We start from the raw sequence: 25210 nt of genomic DNA on the forward strand, positions 1-25210 counted from the left end.
TGTTATTAGAAAAAAATTAGTATGGCAAAAATACAAAAAATTGTTAGAAAACGAAACACCAAAGTGATTACTCCCAATAGAAGCTGCGACAAGGGGGGGGGGGGGGGAATTGCTCGACATCTCAGAAGGAGAACCAAAAATAAGGGAAAAATGAAGAGATTAAAGGGTACGTGTTGGACTAAATTATCACCAAATCAATTCAAAATCTAAGGTAGATAAGAAATTGGGATTCTCAGAAAAACCATCAAAATTTGAAAAAGAAATATTAAAATTTAGAGTTAAAAATTTATCTAAAATGTATAGGATATTACTTGACTGGGAAACGAAAGAAGAACTGGTAAAATCATCTGTGATCAAATGGGCACAAGATGTGGGTCATAATATTGATTTGAACCTGTGGGAACAATTGTGGAAAACAAACTTAAAATTCACTGCTAGTTATGCATTAAAAAAGAACTACAGTGGTACCTCTGGTTACGTACTTAATTCGTTCCAGAGGTCCGTTCTTAACCTGAAACTGTTCTTAACCTGAAGCACCACTTTAGCTAATGGAGCCTCCCGCTGCCGCCATGCGGCCACCGCACGATTTCTATTCTCACCCTGAAGCAAAGTTCCTAACCCGAGGTACTATTTCTGGGTTAGCGGAGTCTGTAACCTGAAGCGTATGTAATCTGAGGTACCACTGTATAAGAATTTAAAAGAAGACTGGACATTATATATAGATTATATGGAAAAATATTATAACAAGAAAATAATCGTAACAGGCTGACAAAAAACACTCAGCAGTAGATGTTACAACGTGGGATAATATAAGGTACTGAAAACAACTTAGTAGAGTAAGAAAACGCAGTTGATAAGATAGCACTTAGGAAACCATGGAAAGAGTGGAAGGGGAGTAAAAACAGGTTTATAAGAGTCAAATAAACTGAAGGAATAAGCTATGTTACCATTATTATTCATATATATGTGTTGTATATATATGTTTGTTTTTCCCCCAATTGTCCTGTGTCTGACTGTAACACAGTATGCGTTGATGATATGATAAAACAGAAAAGCAAATTGAAAAAAGAAAAAACCCTTTTGGCAGTTGTACTGAGCATAACACCAGGTGGAAAGTCAAAAATATGTGGGTGGAAGAAAAGCTGTATATGAGAGAAATAGGATGTAGGTAACTAAACTCAATGGTATTTCTAGAGGGAGGATAAAGTGGGGTAGAAGTAAGCTGTACCAAATTAGGAAGTGGGTGAAATTAGTTTCTGGCTTCTTCTCTGTAGTGATACAAGTGAATATCCCTATAAATCTGAGGAAGCCCTATCCTTGTAGCAGAAGGCTTTTACTGCAAGAATGGATAACATGTGGCCTTCCAGATATTGTTAGACTTCAACTCCCATCAGTCCCCCCCAGAATGGCCAATGATTAGGGATGGGGCTTATAGTCCATCAACATCCAGAAGACACAGTTTCGTTAACTCTCCTGTACTGCATAGGCCTCAGTTTTGAACAAATACATGGTGTGAACAGACTCCAGCTGAGGTATGAGGCCGTTGATCTTCTCACCCACTGTAAAGCCAGCTGATTAGACCTCCCTAACTATACCCTGGCTTTAAATGAGAGCTATTTTTCTTCCTTGAAGTAACCCCCTTATAATTTGATGTTATATCCACAGCTTCTGCGTGAGGTCCCCCTAGATAAGAACCAACCAGTTTCGCTTTTCTTCCGACACACTTCCTAAAGCTATTTTAATCCCGTCATTGGACAGCTAATGCTCTCCCCTCTCTACAGAAAGTACTAGGACATAAAATGGGTTGCGTTCAAGGTTGTGGATTTTTTGCTGCTGTCCATAGGTACTGGCAAGCAACAGAGGCATCGCAGTATTCCCATCTGCCTCTGGTGCTCATAGTTAAGTTACATAAGACCCATGACAATGGTTTTGCAGCGCTCTGTCCTTGTTTTATGCATGCTCTTCTCAAACCAGGGCTTTCCCTAATTTGTTGTGCTAGTGCTTTGGCTGGTGTCGTTATTTCCTAACTAATCATGACCAGATCTTTCAGCACAAGCATTTGAGGATCCTGTGCTAACGTCAATGGCGGCACCAAAAAATAAGAATGGGAGGACACAGAAGGGACAAAGTTCATATCTAAATGGGTGAGCTGTGTTCCACAGGTTAAGATCACTGAAATAAAATTAACAGTATAAGTTAATGACAGGAGTCCAGCAATGGGAGACAAATGGGGTGACCTCTTTGTTTAGAGACACTTCAGAGTTGTTACTGCTCTGCCATGCAAAACACTGCATTCTCAGTTATTCCATTGGAGTCTGAGGGAGAGATGGAAGAAGATGCAACTTTTGATGTCAAAAAAGTTTCTTATGAACTGTGGTGTCCTTTCTGCCTTTGTCCAATGTGCCTAATATATTCTACTATGTGGATAGTGGCTCGTGTCCTTGACCAAGCAGTTTACTTCCCCTTCTTGACACACAGCAAAACTTTTACTGAACCAGCTGAAGTAATTTTTGGTCTCTTTCCATTTAGGGAGGCTGTCTGAGAGCCAAATAACGTCACTCCTCTCTTACTTTGGCCTTCCAAGCTTCCCGCAGTGTGGCCTTCACTTTGAAATTTGGTACTTGAAGCACAACTCCAAATTTCCCCTCTGGTTCAGGCAATGTGTGGCCTTGAGGGACGCTGAGTGTGAATCTCTGCAAGGTCCACGCTATAAAGAGGAACAGCTCCATCTTGGCCAGTACTTCTCCCAAACAAACCCGGATACCAGCTCCAAAGGGAAGATAACTGGGTGAGGGAGAGGCGATTCTCTTCCCATCCTTATCCAGGAAACGTCCTGTGTGGGAGGAAGAACACACATAAACATATCCCCAGGAAACATAAATAAAACATAAACTGATACCATACAAGAACTTGGCTGGAATATCTCTATAGACCAGATGAAGGGAAACTTTGACCCTCCAGATGTTGCTGAGTTATAACTCCCATCATCCCTGGTCCTTGGCCATGCTTGCTGAGGCTGATGGGAGTTGTAGTTCCTATGCTACCAGATCATGTTCATGGTTCTTGTATTCTTTAATGAGCCCCTTAACAAGTTGGGTCCAGGACACCTCATACCTGATCCCTTATATCCCTGCTCAGGCACTAGGGCCTTTTTGGGGGAGTCACTATTAGTGGTTCCTCATGGCTCAGATCCATGGCTCGTACATTCAGTACTGTGGGCCCAGTTTTGTGGCACTCCTGTCTTCCTGTTGCACTTTTGGCACTTACCGAAGACTTTTTTAATTATTCCAGCAGGCTTTCTGAATGAATTCTGATTTTATTGTTTTAACTCATTTTTAGTCTTATTATAATGCTCCTCCAGTATTGCTGTGATCAAGCAGTATACACAGTGTTGAAATAAACAAATATTTGGAGGGCCGAAGGCTCTTCACATCTGCTACAGACCCTTCTCAAATGTGCCTGTGGACAGTAATTCTATAACGCAGGACCAGGGAGTCCCCCACACCTACCAGCCCCCTGTCCCCCCTGAAACAGTACTTCTGTCTTGTCAGGGTCCAACCTCAATCTGTTAGCTGCCATCTATCCTCCAACTGCCTCCAGACACTCACACAGGACATTCACCACCTTCACTGGTTCTGATTTAAAAGAGAGGTAGAGCTGGGTGTCATCTGCATACTGATGAACACCCAGTCCAAACCCCCTGATGATCTCTCCAGCGGCTTCATATAGATGTTAAAAAGCATGGGGGAGAGGATAGAGTCCTGAGGTACCCCACAAGTGAGAGCCCAGAGGTTTGAACACTCATCCCCCAACACCACTTTCTGGGCACGGCCCAGGAGGAAGGAGCAGAACCACTATATGACAGTGCCCCCAGCTCCAGAAGGATGTCATGGTTGATGGTATCAAAGGCTGCTGAGAGATCCAGCAAAACTAGGAAACAGCTTTCACCTTTGTCCCTAGCCCGCCAGAGATGTGACCAAGTCAGTTTCAGTTACTGGGCTGGAAAAGGAATAGAAAAAGTGTGTTGAAAATCCACCCTGCCCAGACAAAAAGGGAATTTAAGCAGCACACACACACACACACATATGCCAGGAGGCAATGTGGCAGACTCACCTGGATTAAATTCCCCTGGCTTGTCCCACTCTTTCTCATCATGGTGAATGGACCACAGGTTAATCACAACGTGAGCTCCCTTAGGAATGTCGTATTTCCCAATGCTGCAGAAAGACAAAGGCTATCAGTGGCTTCCTCTTAAAAAGGTAAAGGTAAAGGACTCCTGACAGTTAAGTCCAGTCGCGAACGACTGGGGTTGTGGCGCTCGTCTCGCATTACTGGCCGAGGGAGCCAACATTTGTCCACAGACAGTTTTTCCAGGTCATGTGGCAAGCATGACTAAGCTGCTTCTGGTGAAACCAGAGCAGCGCACAGAAATACCATTTACCTTCCCGCTGGAGCGGTACCTATTTATCTACTTGCACTTTGATGTGCTTTCGAACTGCTAGGTGGGCAGGAGTGGGGACTGAGCAATGGGAGCTCACCCCGTTGCGGGGATTTGAACCGCCAACCTTCCAATCGGCAAGCCCTAGGCTCAGTGGTTTAGACCACAGCATCACCCGCTTCCTCTTACTGATGCCCTTATGTCTCCTTCTGCACCTCAGCTTTGCAGCAGATCTCACTTTTGGAAATGGACTTTACCTTGTATCTGCCAGTGCCTCGTGTGGGATAAGGAGTGGGGCTACAGGCCGGATGCGCAGAGTTTCACTAATGGTAGCGTCCAAATAAGGCAAGTGCTGCCGGTCATCAAGCTGAGGAAATCTGTTAAAGCCAAGTTTCTGATCCAGTTCCTCTTGGATCTTTTGCTGCACCTAGGAAGTGTGGAAGAGTTAGACAAATCAGACAATGAGAGCAGCAGGTTAGGAAGTCTCTCTTTCCCCCCTAATTTCTTTAACTGTCGGCCTCACCATTTTTCTTACAGTTGGGCGACTCAACAGTGGAAAGAAAGCTACTGCCTCTTCGTGTACTTTTGAAATAGGGCTTCATGTATTAATTCCTTTGCTCACGCAATAGATGTGAGAAACTACACCGCTAGTGGATAACAGCTTTTCCACTTCCCATTTACCAAGACCTCCTGTGCTAACAGAGGAGTGCGGGAAGCTATGGTATTGCTTGTTTGGGGAGGGCTGGAACATAAGGGAGCCATTTTTAATTACTGTATGCAGTCATCAGTGTGTGGATTGGGTGATTCCCCCTCTCCATGCCTCTAAAAATGGTGCAGTCCCATGAAGAAAGGTCACTTCCAGATAGGAATGAGCAAATCTTTCAGTTTCAATTTCTCTCAGTTTCTCGTTTTAAATTCAGTTCCACATCTTTTTGTGATTTCTTTTTAAAGTCCTCGTGAAAATTCATCAGCATTTTAGCACAAATTTCTCCCAATGTGTACATTTTTGTATACAATTTTGCCCAAATATACATTTTTTCCTCCCCCCAAATATAATGCACTTTTCTGTGTTATTTTAACTAATACATGCATTTATATGTATACTTTACCCTAGTATATGCACTTTTGGTACCCATTACTTTGTAGGAGAACTGTGTTGCATAATTCAGCGACGTGTTAATTTTGAAGGATGGCTTTCTTTTGGTTCACATACTGTTTCCGAAAGTGTGAATTAGATAGGTTCACCTTTAAATGAGAACGGCATCAAAATTCTCCCCCATCCCTGTTTCCAGATGACCTATTTATTGAGCATTCATCCTGACTTGTTTGCATTAGATGATATCGACTGTTTCATAGAATCATAGAATTGTAGGGTTGGGAGGTACCAAGAGGGTCATTTAGCCCAACTCCCTGCAATGCAGGAATCGACGTGGGGCTTGCATAGGATTGCACTTTATGCTATTCTTCTCTGTCTTGTTCACATAACACACTGTCAAGAATCCCCAGGAATTCGGGCAGGACTAGAGGAGCTGTACCTCTGGGTAGTGCAGGAGATAGAGCACAATCCACTTCAACACAGTTGTGGTCGTCTCCACACCAGCTCCAAAGATGTCAGCCACTGTCATGAGCAGGTGGTCGTCCGTCAGCTCCTGCCCAGGCAACAGTTGACTGTTGTTGTTTTCCATGTTGAGTTTGGCTCTCAGGAGTACGTTTATTAAACAATTGGCAGAATCGTCATCGCTGAACATTTCCTGGGTAGAAGATGAAAGCAACTGTGGGCTAAGATCGAGCGACAATTTAAGGTCTAGGCCATCATCTACCTACCCCCAACCTGCAAACAACTACTGTCATAAGTCTTTAAAAATGCCAGCTGCCAGCCACTGCCACTGTCAGACCTCCCCCAAAACACGTAAGAGGGAAATACAATATAAAATACAAATCTTGTTTTAAAATTCTGAAGCTGTGACTATATGCCCACTAATTTGAAATAAATTCTGTTGAGATCAATATAACATTTTGGAACATGGGCAAAAGTATCATGAAATGGGCGAGTCAGTATAGATTAGGTTTTTTTATATATCTAATGGCTGCAGTCCTGTCCTGCAAAGCCTATTTGCACTGTAATGGCTCAGCAGCCAGCAATTTTTTAGGGAACATGAGGAGTGTTTTATTTGTTTATTGTAAATTGAGCCTTACACTGCAAGACTCTGTCTATTGAGAAGTATGTCCCACTGAGCTCAATAGCACTTACTCTCTGGTATTGCAGCCTGATCATTCTTATTATTCTTATTCTTATTATTTATATACCGCCCTATACTTGGGTGTCTCTTGGGCCAGCCCTGATCTCTGCCCATACGTTAAATGAATGAATGAATCTTAGTCACTGTGAAAAGTGACTTTGACTTTTATGGAGGTGAGAAGCTCAGAGTAGCATTTTTTAGTTTCACAAGAAGAATAAACTTGTAAGGTAGATTAGCCCAAGGCTACCCTGAACATTTATCAAAGCTGAGCGAGGATTTGAAACTGGCTTTCCCGCTGCTAACCCCAAAAGTATAACCACTGTCTTGACAGGAAGAACACAGTAATGCTTTGAACTCCATGAGGAAAGGCAGAATATACCGGTACATATTTTAAATAAAGGAAGCTGCTGTATAGTATTTCTACTTTGCCATCACCATCTTTTGGGGGAGCAGAGCCCGGCCACACAATCCCATTGTTGATACCACTAACAGCACCTGATATTCCAGTTCTGTTATAGTGAGGGTAATACGGTTTGCCCATGAGTCTGATTGTTATTGTTGTGAACCATTCTGAGAATGACTGCGGTTCACAAATGAGATATAAAATATTGTATTTCTTCTTAAATAACTGGGCTTCAAAGGACATGACAGCAAAGCATGTAGGATCTTTCTGTTCTATGTGCTCTGTCCAATTTAGCATTTCTTACTGTGCCAACATCCCCCCATCTTCCTGGTTTAGGACACCTGGTGACTGAGAGCTCCAGAACTGAGGCACCAGAACTGAGGCTTCTTCCCACTTGTGTGCCTATTGTTAAAAAGGTGGGAGAAGGTAAGACGTAGAGTCTTGAAGCAGGATCCTTCTTTATGCACACATCTTTCTCTCCTTCCCTTTTCTCTCATCATCCAAAATTGTGTTCTAATTGTGATTCATATTGGAGTACCATTTTCATCTTTGCTATGATGCTCATTGCTTTTATCCACAGATCCTTCCATCTCCATGAAACAGCTTTCTCTCTTTTGCTGGGTTTGCTACTCTATGCATCTCTTTACCCTGGCTTTTGAGACTTGAGGTGCATCTTTTTAGGACCCACCTTACTTCTGTGTGTGTAAGTTATTTTTAAGTGTTTTTAATATTGTGTTTTAATTGTTGTAACCCACCCTGGGACCTTAGGGTGAAGAACAGGTAATCAATAACAATAATATTAAGTGTATTCTACTTACTTTATGTTTTGCAAACTTCTGCTGTAGGAGCTGATCTCTTGCTTCCACACATTTCCTCAGTAGTGCCAAGTCTTTATTGGGAAAGAACTGGAGAAAGAAACAACCATAATGACAACTCCTTTCCTGACTGCAGAAAATAATCCCCTCTCCAGAACTCCTGTGTTAATCCCTGCCACTAAGGTTTATGAAGCAAACAGATCTGTTCCGTGTAATGTAGACTGTGACCTGACTAGATGTTTCTGGCATCCTGCACATGCTCAAAATCCCTGTATAACTTAGTATGATTTCTCTTCCAGTAAAACCTTATGGGTCTCTATTCTGACTTTCTATACGCTGCAATGATTGACAAGATGTGCATGCACATGGAAGTACAGAATATCTGCATCAAATATATCCCATTGAAACAAGTAACTATGGATTTTGCCCAGTCAAAGAACACATTCTGTTCAATGAACACAAAGTGATTTCCCCCCTCCCTCACATAGAATTCTAGGTCAGCTGATCTATTTGCTATTGCCCACTTGAATAACTGGCTCTATCTATCTATCTATCTATCTATCTATCTATCTATCTATCATCTATCTATATCTATCTATCTATCCTAAAAGAGTACCTAGCCCTCTCTCCTCAACCTCTCTTAATGAAGAATGGCAAATCAGGTGAATATGTGTTATTTGGTTGCTAGCCCTTCCCACCAGCTCTCACCTGAAGCCATGGGAAGATATCCAACGTGCTCTCCTTGGCTACAGTATCAATAATGCCTTGGCTATATTGGAGCATGGACTCAAACTCAGGGTCTCCACGCTGGTAGGATGAGTTAAAGCAGATGGTGCACACCACATTAGTAACAGCACGTGCCAGTTCAGGTGCCATGTCCAGGGGCAAATCCTGTTTAGCACTCAGAAGTTCACACAAAGTAGCTGCTTCTTGACAGACTAAAAGAAGAGATGCATGAAGGGATGTTAAAACCTTTAGGAGCTAGAAGAAGGTGGTTATGAATAAAGATGAAAGGATGAAACTGAGGGACACTGGCAACCCAGATTTGGAGATGGGGCGACTTTGAAATAGACAGGGTAATCCAGCAGATAAGAATACTGGTTCCACATTGGGAGACAAGGGTTCAAAGCCAGTTCCTCCACAAACTTGCTAATGGCTTTGTCGGGAGGTCATTATCTTGACTGTATTACTTCCCATATTAAGAATCCTTGCTGTCTGGGTAGCTATTCTATTGTTCCTGACATGCGCAGTAAAATTTGAGATCTTGTCTATTCTTGTTTTACTTCTCTTCTTCTTTTTTAACAGAAAGGGACTGATAAAGAGTATTTCTTTGGCCACACTGCAAGTAAGTTCTGACCACTACCACTAAGTGACAGTAAAGGACAAAACAAGACAATGCCCTGTACTAAGAATTTTGTACAGTCTCCTTCCTGCTCCCCTTTCCTCCCATATGGTACTTCCAATCTGATGCAGGCTGAGAAAATTAACTCCTATATGCATAGAAAATAATCAGAATCATAGCTGCTCTTTCCTGCAAAGAGTTTTCTTCTTAATTGACCTCAAAGATTGGCTGCAATATATTAGGGGGTCATAGGGGCATGCCTAGAAGGGATATGATCCAGTACCAGTACATTATATCTAATTTTCTTTGTTCCAGTGATCATGTGTTTCCTATAGTTATTCAACTGGGACATCCTGCTTTATATATATATTTTTTGTTGCTCTTTGAGATTATTTGTATTCTGTTAGACCTTTTCACATTATATAATACAGTTTTGTTTTGTTTTTAAAAAACCATTACACTACAAATCCATGATTCACCTGAACCCCAGTAGTCTGTGTGATGAGAAGAATATATAATACTGTACAAAGAAAATATTTGTAAGGAAATCTGATTGCTACTCCTAAAGTTGCAGGTGCCTAATGCATGCCTGAAATTAGTCAAAGTGTAGTTCTAGAAAGATAATGCTCCCTCCCCAAAAGAGCACGGTTGCTCCAGCATAAACCAGCATGTGGCTATAAGATGGAATTCTGTCTTTGAAAGGTTTAGGCAGCCAAACACAACTGCACCCAAACACTGTACCAATGGTTGGAAACAGACTTAACATTCAGAGCAAGTATAGAAGTATAGAACTGGGAATGGGTGCACACTTCCTCTAGTTCTTTCCCCCCTGCACCTGCACTCCTGAATGGACACACATAATTTAATTTGGTTGCCACCCCTCTGTGCCCCCCCCCCAATGTTTCAGGTGGACTTTCACATTGCTTCATTTTTCAGGTACTTGAATTTATCTGCTTTAAAAATTGTTTGAAACTCTTTTTAAAAAACATTTTTGCATATAACTATCATTTTTCTATTTCAATATCTGTTCTGAGAAGGCAGGTAAGGAGGTAATTTAAAGAGTGATGCAAGCACCAGCTGATCAGTGAATGATGGCATAAATCCAGTTTCAGCTGCAACCTGGAAAAACAGATTCCTCCCTAAGCTCAACCTGGGGTTTGTGGTGTGTGCCTAAATTCTGGTGATGTGTATATATGCACTCTGGCTGGAGGAGAATGAACACTGCTCTGAAAACAAATGCTTAAAGTGTTATTCAGCCAAAGAGGAGCAAATTACCCTAATGTTTTGGCCACAAGAGTCATCACTAGGATCTTCTCTCCTCAGCTCCCTTCTTGGAATTCTCTTACAGCAATCCCAACATTTCCTTTGTTTACTTACTGATTTTCTCCAGGGCCAGAGAACCCTTTCCAAACATGGAGAGTGCAGAATGTGCCAGCTTGCGCTGAACTTTCCAGACCGGGCTGTAATTGGCAAATGCAATGTCTTTCCCATTTCGAGTCAGCAAGTCTGTTGTCACCTTGAATCAACGAAGAAGAAAACTTAACAGCATTGTAGTTTTATTTTACTTGGAAGGAGGAAAAACACAAACATTTTCATCAGATTCATTCTTCTGCATTTGATTAAAATTTACTTTTTAAAGCCACTTCAGACCGAAAAGTTATTCACAATATCACTGATACAGGTTTGTTATTCCCTAATTATTATGGCTTAAAATGGGCAAATATATGCAAACCAGTTTTGTATGTTAAAAGCCTATTTTGCCCCAGAATTGTTCTCTTTTTACAGAAAAGAGGATGTCCCTTGATCCTGGAATTAAAATACGTTTTGACTGCAGTCCTGCACTCGGCTGTAGGTAAGCTCTAGTGAATGTAATGGAACTTACTTCTGAATACAGTGGTGCCTCGGTTTACGAACTTAATCTGTTCCAGAAGTCCGTTCTGGAACCAAAACCATTCTTAAACCGAGGTGCACTTTCCCTAATGAGGCCTCCCGCCGCCAGTGCCCTTCCACCATTTGGCTTCCGTTCGTAGACTGAGGTAGAGTTCGCAAACCAGGACACTACTTCCAGTTTTGTGGAGTTCTTATACTGAATAGTTTGTAAACAGGGCTGTTCTTAAACCAAGTTACCACTGTAGACATAATACTGCAACATTAGTGCCTTTTCATCTGTACATTAGGGAACCTGCATTCATGCTGAAGAGGTATGAGGGTGTAATTTAAGAGGTGCAGCAATTCATTTATTTATTATAATTATTTTATTGAATTGTTAAAAAATGCTACTATAACAAGAAAACAAAGAATCAAACACTTTCTGGTTTATATTTCTGATTCTTTGTTTTCTTTATTTTTGTTATGACTGCACTTTTTTTTTTAGCAAAACAGAAGGTGCAGCAATTTATTTGGGTCATAAAATTCTTTGAAAGGTTACATATGAAAGTTGCATATTACTCAGAGGCCAAGACTAATAATTCCTAAAGCACCTCAGGAACCATTCCAGCACTGCAGATCTTACAATCAGCCTTGTTTTATGGCATAGTCAAGTAGTTTTGCTGTTGGATTTTGTATATATATACATCCCTCCTCAAAGTCAACATCCTAGGAGAAGAACCTAAATGATTCCTTGACATCAGAAAGGTAGGAAAACAAAATATGTGAACATGCCACTTTCTCTTAAGGCCACAAAGTATATTTGAGTAAAGAAAGGCGGAAGTACAGTGGTACCTCGGGTTACATACACTTCAGGTTACATACGCTTAGTACCTCGGGTTAAGAACTTTGCTTCAGGATGAGAACAGAAATTGTGTTCTGGCGGCACAGTGGCAGCAGGAGGCCCCATTAGCTAAAGTGGTGCTTCAGGTTAAGAACAGTTTCAGGTTAAGAATGGACCTCCGGAACGAATTAAGTACTTAACCCGAGGTACCACTGTACTACCTAGAACTCAGCAAACATTAATTTATTATACTAAAGGAACCACATAGCTTGCGATCCACATCTATTTACAGTATTTTAAACTGAATGAAAATTTACTGTGTAGTGTCTATAATGCATATAGATCATAAGCACTTAGTCATGCTAAGGCTAATGTTTCAATGAAAAATAAGTATAATCTAAAAGTAAGATGCATGAAAGCACTTGCCTCTTCACCTCTTCTCCCTGAAAGTTCAGAAAAGTATAGGACAGGAAAGGGTTATAATCAATCAGAAACTTAACTCCTCTGAAGAAAACTGCCTATCAGAATTTGCCTCTTCCTGGCCATGCTGCTGCTCTCCAGGTAGTTTCTCACTCTCTTTGCATTGGGTTACAAAGACAGGTTCATAGGAGCAGCAAGGCAACAGCTCAGTGGTGAAACACATGCTTTTTATGCAGAAGGTGCCAGTTTCAGTCCTTGACAGCTCCATTAGAAGGACCTTAGGTACTGTACTGGCAAGAAATCTGCCAAAGCCCTTCAGTGCTGCTGCAAATCAGAGTAGATAATACTGTACTAAAGGTATCAATAAACTTATTCAATAAACCAGTTCAGAAATTTATAACCTGCAGTTAGCAAGCCAAGTAGTAACTCTTCCTTAGGAACAAAATGGGTGATGCTTTCGTTCAAGGAGCACAGAAGCCCACTTGTATCATGCTCTGAGGAGCAAATGCATGTTCATAGAATTATAACAGTTTTCGCTGAGGGCAAAATGCAATGTGATAGAGCAAGACATGACTGCTCACCTCATTTCCCATGTAAATTTCAGGTATATTTCTTCTAGCCTAGCTCAATCCTAGTACCCTGTTCTGGGCTGGGGATAATGTTTCTGGGATGACTGAACGCAGAGGAGAGGTTAGAGGATTCAGTGCTCATCGCCTGTATGTCCCTTTTCATGTTAAAACCACCCTGTTTTCTGCTGCAGACGTCAGGTCATAACTTAACAATATACAGTGGTACCTCCGGTTACAAACTTAAAAAAACATACAGTGGATGTTCGGGTTGCAAACGTGATCACCTCTACCCACCAGATTTCATGGCTTAGAAATAAGGAAGGCACTTGTAGCTTGCTTACCTTTTGAGGTCTGCCACCAAAGATCTTCCCTTTCTTAAGCAGCACCTCTTTGGCATGGGTATAGTCGTGGACCACTACTACATAACTGGAGCCCATGTACAAGGAGTAGAGGCTGCCATACTTCTGCTGCAATCTGTGGAAAAAGAGATGGTACTGGGTATGTCCAATAAAATAAAAGAGGCTTCCGATGACTGGTAGGGATGGCAGGCATCTGGGGTAGTTTGCCTTGGGCTCCAGTTTCCCTTTTGCCATCCTCCAGAAGGATAGAAGAGCCAGCCCCAAGAGTAAGGCAGCCAGTAGAACAGTCATTGCCCCAGGTGGTTTGCTGCTTGGTCAGCAATCAAAGAACAAGAAGACAAAGGGAAGCAATATCCCTGCAACAGCCAAGTTACGGCTCTTATAACGGTTTGTAGTCACATGCTTTTACCTTGGGGGTGTGCCAGGCCTTGCTGGACAATCAATGGGAGATAGCAGTAATCTGAAGCACGAAGGCTAGCCTTGCCTCCTGCCAAAAAAAAAGAGAAAAGCAGTAACAAAGTGCAAAACTCTTTAGCGGATCTGAGCCAAATATACAATCAAAGATATGCAGTGGGAAATGCAGAAGTAAGGGTTATTTGGTTTAATTAAAATGTATAATCTACTTTCCCATTCTAAAAGCAGTCCTCAATATCCCCATAATACATTCCAATATGGGGTAGCCATATCCTCCCCCAATTTGTTCATGAAAGACACAAATCTAAGCTGTCAAACTGGAAGTTCTAAACTGGGGTGTCTAAGGTTTCTTAATGCAAAGCAGAATTTATTAATTATCTCTCTATTGGCTGATATGTTTATGCTCACAGCTTACTTTAAAAACAACATAAAGGGCATTAAAAGGTAGCAGATCTAAAAATGCAGCATAAAAATAATTCAATAGGACCAGTTCAAGAAAGGACACAGACTGGGAAAATAAAATTACCTGCTGTGGTGAAGGTATCAGAGTGGGACAGCATTCCAAAGCTGTGTGCCACCACTGAAAAGGCCCTTTCATTATGACAGGCTAGTCACGGCAATTACTAAGGCCAGAATCCAAATGTTTCACTAGTGCAAGGAGTTTTAGCTGTGTGATAGAACTTCCATACACTCTCATTTCTGCTTGTGGCTCCTGGGGATTTTAGGGGGTGTGTCATGGAAAGAAGAAAAGGTGGGAAGGTTCCACCGTGCAGATACAGTGGTACCTCGGGTTAAGAACTTAATTCTTTCTGGAGGTCCGTTCTTAACCTGAAATTGTTCTTAACCTGAAGCACCACTTTAGCTAATGGGGCCTCCCACTGCTGCCGTACCGCTGTAGCTCGATTTCTGTTCTCATCGTGAAGCAAAGTTCTTAACCCGAGGTACTATTTCTGGGTTAGCAGAGTCTGTAACCTGAAGCGTCTGTAACCTGAGGTACCACTGTAATGTTAGTTGCTGAAATTGCACTTCCAAGCTTGTGTCACAGGAGAGCTCAATGAATTGTTTTCGCAACTCATATCTTGTGGCACCTTAAAGACTAACACATTTTAAATAATGGTATAAGCTTTCAGGCACTTTACTTCATTGGATCATCCGATGAAGTGGACAATCGTCCATGAAAGCTTATGCCATAATAAATTTGTGAGTCTTTAAGATGGCACAAAATATCTTCCCCTCGAGACCAGCTTTTTATGACATCCCCATCTCCAGGTGTCAGGGTCCATTTTGACAGTTGTGAACACTGCCATCCCTTGGGGGTCACTATTTCTTGATACTTCTCAAGGTGACAGCTGAGGGACACTGCCTTCTGAAGTAATGACAAGATCAAAGCTGAATGTTCTGAGACCCCAGATAAGTTATGCAGTTGGATACTGCTATGGCTAAGGCCGGTACTGTCATTTCCCCATATCCATTCTGCCTTAATTTCCATTGCAACCTTGGAACAGTCTCAGCTGAATTTGCTTAGGCAGATAAATACAGTGGTACCTTGGGTTACATACGCTTCAGGTTACATACGCTTCAGGTTACAGACTCCGCTAACCCAGAAATAGTGCTTCAGGTTAAGAACTTTGCTTCAGGATGAGAACAGAAATCGTGCAGCGGTGGTGCGGCAGCAGTGGGAGGCCCAATTAGCTAAAGTGGTGCTTCAGGTTAAGAACAGTTTCAGGTTAAGAACGGACCTCTGGAACGAATTAAGTACTTAACCCGAGGTACCACTGTATGTAGCATTTGCATGTGTATTGTTTACTGTAGATATCTATTTCTCCCATTTAGGCTTCTTAAGTTGGCCAAAATAGCAAACGGAAGCTTGCATGAAATTGAGGATGCAGAGGTGATACCAGTAACAAGTTGGTGAGGTGGGGCAGCGTTGCTCACCAGGCTTCCCAACCCTGAGTGTCACTCCCAGTTACCAGGAGGGGGAAGGATGCAGTGGCAGGGAGCTTGGTGCAGTGTGAGCATAGTGGCAGGAACATCAGATTGGTTCTGCCACTGCTCTTGCACTAAGCTCCCTACAGGCAGGGATGCTTGATGTTGGGAAGACAGGTGAGCAGTGCTGCTTCTCCTGCAAGGAGAAAACTAGCCCAGCAGGGAGATTACTGGCACAGAACATTTATCCAGGATGTGTTCATTTTCTCCTTACAGGGAGTTTTTATATGCAGACAAAGACAAAAGTGTTGTTTCCTGCCATGAAGTGCTGGCTGCAGCCCATTCTTTCACCTCAGTGTTCTACCACCTCCTTTCACTTCAGGTTTAGCTGACAACTATTAATATTTTCATGCAGTGTCATGTCTGCACTTGGCATTTTACAAAGAATGAACAGAAAGGTCCCTGTCCCAAGGAGCTTAAAACAGTAGTTCTTGAAGGGTGTGGCACACCACACTGGTGTGATTGTGAGTGCCTCTCTGGTGTTTCTGCTTTGTCGCTTTTAATTTGATTAAACATTTGTATTTTATTGGCTGGGATTGTGATTCTGTTTTCTGTTCTCATTTATATCTGAGTATCTTGGTTGAGGAGGGGTGTGCGCGCGCGCGCGCAAATAAATCACTTTGTGTGAAGAAGCGGTGATCCTGAGAATGGGGAAGGGCATGTCCCCATTACTTCTTAATGTTTGACTGTGTGGGTCTGACAGACTGAGAACACAACATCCCTAAGATCGTGGTCTGGACCCTCTGGGAGAGCGGTTTCGCCGTCTTGCCTTTTCACTTGTTTTGCCCTTTCTCGCTCGCCGTCGTTGCATCCTTCACGTGAGTGACGGGCTTGTTCGGGCGGGTAACATTACCAAGATGGCGGCACCCTCAGCTGCGAGCGCCGTGGACGTTCAGACTCGATTCGGCCACTCGGTGAAGGGTCTGTTGACCGAGAAGGTGACGAGCTGCGGCACGGATGTCATCGCCCTCACCAAACAGGTGTTGAAGGGTTCGCGGAGCGCCGAGGTGAGAGAGACTACGAGGCCCAGAAAGCACTGCGCTGGGGCAAAACTTTAGACCGGCAGCAGGGGAGCGCAATGCATGGTGGGATTTGTATTCTCGTTGGGATGCGGGCTGCTTTGGAACTGCTCCAGCTTCCTATCGCTTTAAGGGGTGTGTGGTGCCCTAGGCATGGGGGGAGGGGGGTTGGACAGCAGCTGAGTAGTGCTTTCCATTGTACTCCTTGTTCTGGTTTTAAAAATGGGTATCGAAACGGGGATTTAAAATCAAAAGTTCTCAGCACACTTGCCGTTTCCACCTCCTTTTAAAAAGCCGTAGTAGTTCTCTCCCACTAGCAGCAATCATAAAATACTGTGCTCTGCCCCGTTCGGTCTGACAGATGATTGGCAATCGAATCGTGGTCTGCCTTTCTGCAGAGAAGCCTGCAGGATTGGGCCAGCATCATCTTCTCACAGTATCTTGCCAGATGCCTGTGGGAAGTCCCCAAGCTAGACATGAGAACAACAGCCCACCTGTGATTCCCAGCAACTGACAGTCTCCAAGTTGAGAAAGGGGTGGGGGGTAGGGATTTGATACAAGTTGCTTGCATTTATTAAAGAACATAAGTGATGATGCTTTTGAAAAGGACAAAAGCCCTGTTGTTTTTGCCTGGGAGGGAGGATTTTGACTTTTTAACAGTCAAAATTTGTAAAATTTATTCCCTATTTTGAGGTATTACATTCAAGTGGCTGAACACACCTGCATGATATGTTGGCCTTAAAAGCAAGAAGTTGTCAAATACAGAAGTATATGGGGGGGGGGGTGTTTGGAAGTACTTTATTTACTTTTTTGCTCCCATACAGAAAACATTAAAATTCTTCCACTCATGAGAATAAGGTATAATAGAGGTTAGCCGCTCCCTGCAAGGCCCCTTCCACTTGGCCTAGTGGACGAGGCCCAGACTCACCAGCCCTACTGAAGAGGCTCCTCATGAGGCCAGAGGAACAGTGCCTGGCTATTGTTTTATTGATTTAATATGCTGTAAACCGCTTTGAGATTTTTATTAAAAATATAAAGATAAATAAATAAATACCCTTGCAGAGAACTACTGGCAGAATGCAAGGAGGCGGGTGCAGGACTCAGAGCAAATCTGTTGCCCCTCTCAAAGTGCCACTTGAGGCAACAGCCTCAGAGAGGCTCATGGGGGGGGGGGGCTGCATGGCATTACCTATTTTCTGGGACTCCCTGGGTTAAAACTCTGGGAGATGATTTATAACGAGGTAAAGAGAATATTTAAGAAGGCTCTACCCAAAAGACCAGAATATTTTCTTTTAGGGGTAACTGGGACAGATGTACCCCCCCAAAAAAAATCTTGTATGTGAGCAAGAATACTATATGTACACAAAAAATTGTGAGATGAGGCAGTACCTACTAAAGAGGATTGGCAGTTGAAGCTGATGGAATATGCTGAATTAGCAAATTTAACTAGTAAAATTACAGAGCAAGATGAGACTTTTTTCAAGGAGGATTGGAAAATGTTTGTAGATTATTATTTTTTTATTGTAAACATGTTAAAACGCAAGCAGGATTTGACTAAGAACAGCAGAAAATGTATACTGCGAATACGGTGGAGGAGAGAAGGCATAGAATAATTATAATATGCAGCAGTACTAGGAAATTTGAGGAAACCATGGAAGGGTAGAGGGGAAGTCAGACACTAACGGAATGCCGATTGGAAAATGCTGTACAATTTGTTTTATTTTCTTTTGGAAAACATATAAATAAGAATTAGTCAGTTTATTGTGTTTTAGCAGACAGCCATTATACACATGAAAATGATAAAAATATTAATAATAGAGATTTACATTTCTGCTCCTTAACCTTTAAAGGATAAATCATTTCCTATAACCCCTTTAAGTTTAATAGCATGGATTTGTAGAGCCTTAGTAAGAAATTCAGATATTCTGAAAGGATATATACTTCTCTACAAGAGACAGCAAAAAACAAGTCTTTGCTGGGGGTGACCTTCCCTTAGCAATGGGTGAATAGTTGTTTCTAAAGGGCATTCAAGGACCACATGAGTTGTATCTTCTATTGACACAGAGTTGCAACCACAAACTTTGTCCTTCTTAGGAATTCCTTTGTGCCAGCTAATCCAGTCCTCTAGCAGAAGGACATTTAACCTTGCTTGTGTAAAGGCTACCCTCATTTTAATGTTTGGTAGGTCTACCAGATATCTTAGAAGGGATAAGTTCAATGGAATAAAGGAAGCATACAAATTATTCGATTGTCAAGTCTCGATTTCAGCTGCTCGTGATTGCATCTCAATGTCCCCAAGCCTTTGGAGCAGGGGTCAGCAAACTTTTTCAGTGGGGGGGGGGGCGGTCCCTCAGACCTTGTCAGTGGCCGGACTATGTTTTGAAGAAGAAGAAATGAACGAATTCCTATGCCCCACAAATAACCCAGAGATGCATTTTAAATAAAAGGACACATTCTACTCATGTAAAAGCATGCTGATTCCCGGACTGTCCATGGGCCAGATTTAGAAGGTGATTGGGCCAAATCTGGCCCCCAGGCCTTAGTTTGCCTACCCATGCTTTAGAGTATTAATTCTTTAGCTTACTTGAAACCTTGTGTCAAAAGAAAAGAGAATTCCAAACTCACGGCAGCCGACTGCATGTTTCCATGAGTCTCAAATAATATATTTTTTTAACCCTCTGTTTGTTAAGCCTGCAATAATTCTTACATTTAGATTGCTTAAATGCTATTGAAATAGTAAGCTATGAGCAGAATTGGCACCTTTGAGGACCAGTGGAATGCTACATCACTGGCACCTAAGAACAGGAAACTTGTGTATCTTACTGTGGCTTCCATGTCTTTCAGTTCTTAGGACAAGCTGCCAGAAACATGGTGATGCAAGAGGATGCCATTCTGCACTCAGAAGATGTAAGAAATGCTTGAGCTACAAAAGTGGGGACTTTGTCAGATAACTAGGTTCTTCTCTGTGAACTGCAAGACATGGGAAAAAGAGGAGGTGACTCGTAAAGTGCAGGGTTAGGAATTGAAAGGTGTTTGTTTCCCCGCCATTCCTAACATGATCTGGACTTCACCCCAGAAGCTCTATAGGCTACCTGCCTTTATCATTTTCAAATAGTCTACATTAGTGTTTATGTATTTATCAGAATAAGGGACGCGGATGGCGCTGTGGGTAAAACCTCAGCACCTAGAACTTGCCGATCGCATGGTCGGCGGTTCGAATCCCCGTGGCGGGGTGCTCTCCCGTTGCTTGGTCCCAGCGCCTGCCAACCTAGCAGTTCGAAAGCACCCCCCTCAGCACCGGGTGCAAGTAGATAAATAGGGACCGCTTACTAGCGGGAAGGTAAACGGCGTTTCCGTGTGCAGCTCTGGCTCGCCAGAGCAGCTTCGTCACGCTGGCCACGTGACCTGGAAGTGTCTGCGGACAGCGCTGGCTCCCGGCCTCTAGAGTGAGATGAGCGCACAACCCTAGAGTCTGTCAAGACTGGCCCCTACGGGCAGGGGTACCTTTACCTTTACCTATTTATCAGAATAGCCTTGACATTAGTATTAATGGTTAGATTTAAAGAGAATTAAACAGTCATTGGCTTATTGTTATCTATACCAAGAACGTTACCAGCTTTGAGCTAGACAAAAAAAAAATCATTCATCTCTAGTTGTTCATCTTTGAAATATGGAACTGTGGACATTGCTACATACGGTTGGCTTATATATCTGTGCATCCCCGCCCCAATAATTCCCATCTTGTGCCTTCATGATTTATGTTGGAGTTTCAGGAAGTAAGTGTATGTGGGGGGGGAGGGGGGCTCGTTTAATTTCACTGCATACAGGTGGTGTAGTGACAATAAAGGTGTATTATTTATTATTTATTTTATTAATTCTTGAGCAGTACTGGCAGTCTACAGACTTCTAGGTGAGCCAGTCTATGTGGCAAGGGAGCTTGCTCAGCTTCTGTGGCTAAGAGGTGAACTCTGCTTCCTATGAAACTTAACCAAAACTAGAAAATGCAATTACATTTTCCCATAATTTATACAGTTGCTGATGATGAACTTTAGGCCATGGCTGGTGGCAGATGGTGTGGTTGGTTACACATGGTATGTGAGCTATATGTTGTCCAGCCCAAGCCTGATAGATTTTTATTTTTTATTTTAATCAAGCTTGCCAATTAGGAATCTTGCTTGTTGCTCTCAGGATTAGAATTCCAAAATTACTGAATTGAATCTGAAATCTAGTATTAAATAAAATTAAAAGGGAAGCTCCCAAATTAGTTCTAGGAGGGTGTGTCATGATCAGAACTGAAAAATTTGGGAGAATGTATGAAGTGGCTAGGTATAGAGCTGGAAAAATAAAATTGTTAAATAAAGTTAATTTCAAAAGCTTTCAGATCATTCAGAACAACAGATACTCAAGGCTAGGAGAGTGTAACACAAAATGCCATGAGTAATGATTGAGAATCATAGTGAGGGGAAATCTACCGTATTTAATATTTTCTCCTTTGCAGAGTTTAAGGAAAATGGCCATTATAACTACTCATCTGCAGTACCAGTAAGTATATGCATTGTGTACTCTTTATTTGATTGACCAGGACTATTAAAATCTCATCCCCTCTAATGTTTCCAGTGTCCAGGCTGTGATGTAACCAAAACTTCACTTACCAAACACAAAAGTGACATTTCAGCAAGCTTGGAGGAACTCCATGATTTGCAGAAGTAGAAAAACATTTTTTTGGGGGGGCCCTAAGGAGGAAATCTTCCCAAACATGCTTATTGTCCAATGAATGCTGTCTGACTGTTGGGGATTGTAGAATGGAACAAAAAATGCTGGAATCTTGAACAGCTACACTCCACACTGCATTATTTTGTTACTCTTGTCCTCTACTACCAGCATTCCAAGATAGCTTCTGTTATTAACTACTAAGATAAAATAGCTAAATTGACTCTTAGGTTGTTTTACCTTACACATCTCTGAGAAGCATCTAATGGCCATCATAAAAGGAATCTTCAGAAGTAGGATTTATCTTTTTGCAGCTTTACTTCACAAGCTTCTTTGCAACACTGGTAGCAATTTCAGGATGTCAGTTCAGTTCTATATATCATGGAAGTGAAGTCAATCTGATACTCGTTCATTTATTTAGCCTCCTGAAATCAGGCCGCCTTTCATCAGTTCAGAATTCAGTTCAACCTGTTTGTGTTCTTAAGCACCTTGCAGCCAGTTTTCTTATAATTTATTTTATATTGACATCTTTTTTTTCTAGGCAAGAAGCTATTCAGAAAAAGTAAGTTTGCTCTGCTTTATTTGAGTGGCTTTTACACTTCCCCTTGTTGCTACTTTTGCCTTTTCTTCTGTTCATGTTATTTTGAATGTAAACCAAATAGGTTAGGACTATATCACCTCTGTACAAAACTGTACAAAGGTGGCACACTGCTGGTACCAAATAAATGTTAAATAATAGTGATATTGCTTGATTTTTAAAGTGTAACATAGTAAAAACAGGTAAAATGTGCGATGAAATAAATACATACATAAATAAATAAATAATAACCCAGAGCCTTTAATTTATGAACTGCTTCTTATGAAGCATCTTGAAGCAGTTTACAATATAATAAAAGCATATATAAAACTGTTTGATATATAAAAATGGTTTTAAAGAGGTGAGTGGACCAAGAAGGCTATACTCTGTACTGTTTTGGCTTTTTCCACCATGGTTTCTGTTTCCTGCTCTACTGACCTCCATTTGTGAGAGTAAGGCTTACTACTGGTGAGCAGTCCCTGTTTGACACATTGGGACTTATTTCCAAGTAAACACCCACAGGATTGCACTCTAAAGGTTCTTCTCCTAGGTGACATCCTGATCGCTCAAGCTCTGATTCATTCTGCCAATGAGCCTCATGCTTATAGCTTTCGTTTAAATTTACACCTCACTTCTTCCTCACCCTCATTTCTCAGTCAGAAAGATGTGCAGTCCAACCCTAGACATGTTTAGTTGGAAGTAAGTCAGGACTCCCTCCAAGATAAGTATCTAGAATGTTGGATCTTTAGCTACTTGGTTGTTGATGCAATTGAATTGAGTCCTGGGTGTAAAGTTGTTTTGTTAGGTAAAAACAAACATTATTTCTATTTTTTTAAGCTGCTGCAAGAACCTTTTGGGTCAGTCAGTGGGGTATTAAATGTTAACCTTTAAAATGGAAGCATCTGTTCCCTTCTTGTTGACGTAGGGTCAATCTTTCAATCTCTAAAGGATATTTTGGGAGGGGCAATTAGTGGACTAAATCAGCAGATACCTCCCCATTTTCTCCTGACAACCCTAGTCCATCTTTACATTGCAGAAGCAGCCCAGACTGGCCCATTTACAGTCAATATTTAATATATCCTAATATCCTTGAGTGTCTATTGAAGTCTTCCTTCTCATCTTCAGTGTTGAACAGTCTTCAAATTTGCGCGACCAACTGACTCACCTTCTGAAATGAAGAGAGACTGTTGCACGGTGTTAAAGAGCTGATAGAAACCACTGAGAAAATACATGTCTGAGGATTTATGGAGACCCTTCCTCTATTCCTTCTTCACCAAATGCACTATGGAACTGATCTCATCCCCAAATAATCTGCCGGTTTGTAATGATGCAAAGTGTACATTGCACAGTGTACAAGATTCTGTCCTGCAAATGGAGGAAACTCTTGGATTTTTTCCATCGCCAATGTTGCAGTTATAAAAAGCTGGCTATTTTAATGTATCTAATTGCAGACTGCAATCCCATGTGTGCATATTTTTAATGGATTAATTTTTCCAAGGATTTACATTTCTGGAGATCACAAATGAAATATATCTTGTTTTGTTTTAGAGTGCTTTAAAGGATGAAACTCTTCTCTGTTCAGAGCTCAGTCAGATTAATCAGTAGGCTGAAATTTTTCATGTTTGAGGGCTGAGGAATACAATCTCATGGTAGTTGGATGAGCACTAGAAAGCTGTTTGAAAAAGCTGCATGCAGGTGGTTCCCTGTGTATGGTTATTGTGTGTAGGTTCAACCATCACGTTGTACTGGCATTTTGCATCCCTGAACATGAAAATCTATCTAGTTTTACTACATAAGTAATTAAAGAAAGAGTTGGAGGACTGGATTTTTCCCCTCCCAACTTGGTCTTTGTTTAGTGGGAGCTGAGTGTGCAGAGATGAAATTTGACAGCTTGTTTGGATTTTCTTTAAAAGACTTAAGTTCAGCCAATTAGCAAATAAATCAATCTATATACATCAATATGTATAGCTGCCAATGGTTTCTAATTTAAGCTGCAATCCTGTGCACATTTTTCTGGGAATAGTCCCCATTGAACACATGGAGCTTAACTTTTGTATTAATATTCATGGGATTATACTTTAAATTTATTTCCCCTTATTTCTTAATGTAGTTTTAGCTACATGAGTGTGAGCTGTTCTGAAACTACTTGAGTGTGTATATTTCCTTTGCAGAAAGTGTTTGAAAGAGGTCCCTTAAGTCTGTACATCTGCTGTCACTTTTGGCCTTGGGCTGCATTCCTAAGCACTCACTGCTATTACGGCTCTTGATTAAGCAGCCTTGGCTTCATTATGTAATATCCTACAGAACCAGTAATCTATTCAGATATACAGCTGCAGATGTACGTGCAATATCTTATTTATACAGTGCTGTGGCTTGAACCAATTTAAAGCCCATGGGAAACAGAACTGATCTAAAATATGTATTTAAAATATATTTGCATTTCCTTTTTGTTTGTATTTTGTTCAGAGAACAGTACTCATGCTTCATTGACAAATTGCAAAAAACTGAAGGTACGAAGTATTTTGTACACAAAATCAGGCAATATATGTTACGATTGCTGTATGTCTTGCTCTTTTTGAACAAGAACCAGTTAAATACATATCTAGTACCAGTTAAATACATATCTGTGGATAAGAGTGATGCAGTCACTGTATGAGTGCTGTTACTTATTTAGCCAAAATGATGTCACCCACTCACAAGAAGGAAATATCAGCAGGCTTAGGTTTGCAAAATACAACAATTCTTTATATGAAAAACCCTAATGGGGGAATCCTTCCCAAACAACCCAGTGAGGACTGAACATGCTCAGTGGCTATGGAATGCTGGGATGGACAATGGCAAATGGTGTGAGAAGAGATTGAGTGGCTGGCTGCCATGAAAAGTGAACAGGAACACTCCACATTACAACAATTCATTGCAAGTCCCATTTACACTGTTCCAATGCTGATCATTCCATTCTTACACAAAAATGAAATTGTTAAAAACGGGGGGGGGGGGGGGACTTTCAAAATTATTGTGATTGTTGTAAGATATATGTATGTATTTAGAAAAATATTTATATACTGCTAAATCATAAAAAATCAAAGCAGTTAACAATAAAACATGTAAACATTTAAAATCAAGCCACCAGCTAACTGTTGCATCTGGTAAGTATAATCAGTTTGGGAAGGAGAAGTTCCTGCATATCAATGGATGGTTTAAAATATAG

General features: G+C 41.5%; 2 protein-coding genes across 4 annotated transcripts; one reads left to right on the plus strand and one right to left on the minus strand.

The window, feature by feature from the left end:
* Nucleotides 1-614: 614 nt before the first annotated feature.
* Nucleotides 615-16559, minus strand: CYP17A1 (cytochrome P450 family 17 subfamily A member 1). Of its 3 annotated transcripts, XM_028730415.2 has the most exons (10): nucleotides 16474-16559; nucleotides 13706-13783; nucleotides 13279-13411; nucleotides 10616-10754; nucleotides 8605-8834; nucleotides 7900-7986; nucleotides 5974-6189; nucleotides 4696-4865; nucleotides 4114-4217; nucleotides 615-2833 (listed from the first exon to the last, which is right to left on the minus strand). In XM_028730415.2, the coding sequence occupies exons 3-10, from the start codon at nucleotides 13372-13374 to the stop codon at nucleotides 2556-2558; spliced, it is 1320 nt and encodes a 439-aa protein (XP_028586248.2). In that variant the 5' UTR covers nucleotides 13375-13411; nucleotides 13706-13783; nucleotides 16474-16559; the 3' UTR covers nucleotides 615-2555. The 3 variants fall into 3 exon arrangements, with proteins under 3 accessions (XP_028586248.2, XP_028586247.2, XP_028586249.2); XM_028730416.2 differs by lacking the exons at nucleotides 13706-13783; nucleotides 16474-16559 and adding an exon at nucleotides 3949-3999 and having other exon boundaries at nucleotides 2746-2833; nucleotides 13279-13611; XM_028730414.2 differs by lacking the exons at nucleotides 13706-13783; nucleotides 16474-16559 and having other exon boundaries at nucleotides 13279-13609.
* Nucleotides 16554-24445, plus strand: BORCS7 (BLOC-1 related complex subunit 7). The gene is made up of 5 exons (XM_028730421.2): nucleotides 16554-16703; nucleotides 19560-19622; nucleotides 21214-21257; nucleotides 21967-21987; nucleotides 23128-24445. The coding sequence occupies exons 1-5, from the start codon at nucleotides 16554-16556 to the stop codon at nucleotides 23177-23179; spliced, it is 330 nt and encodes a 109-aa protein (XP_028586254.1). The 3' UTR covers nucleotides 23180-24445.
* Nucleotides 24446-25210: the final 765 nt, after the last annotated feature.

Source organism: Podarcis muralis, chromosome 6 (assembly GCF_964188315.1).
Source record: "Podarcis muralis chromosome 6, rPodMur119.hap1.1, whole genome shotgun sequence".
Lineage (NCBI taxonomy): Eukaryota > Metazoa > Chordata > Lepidosauria > Squamata > Lacertidae > Podarcis > Podarcis muralis.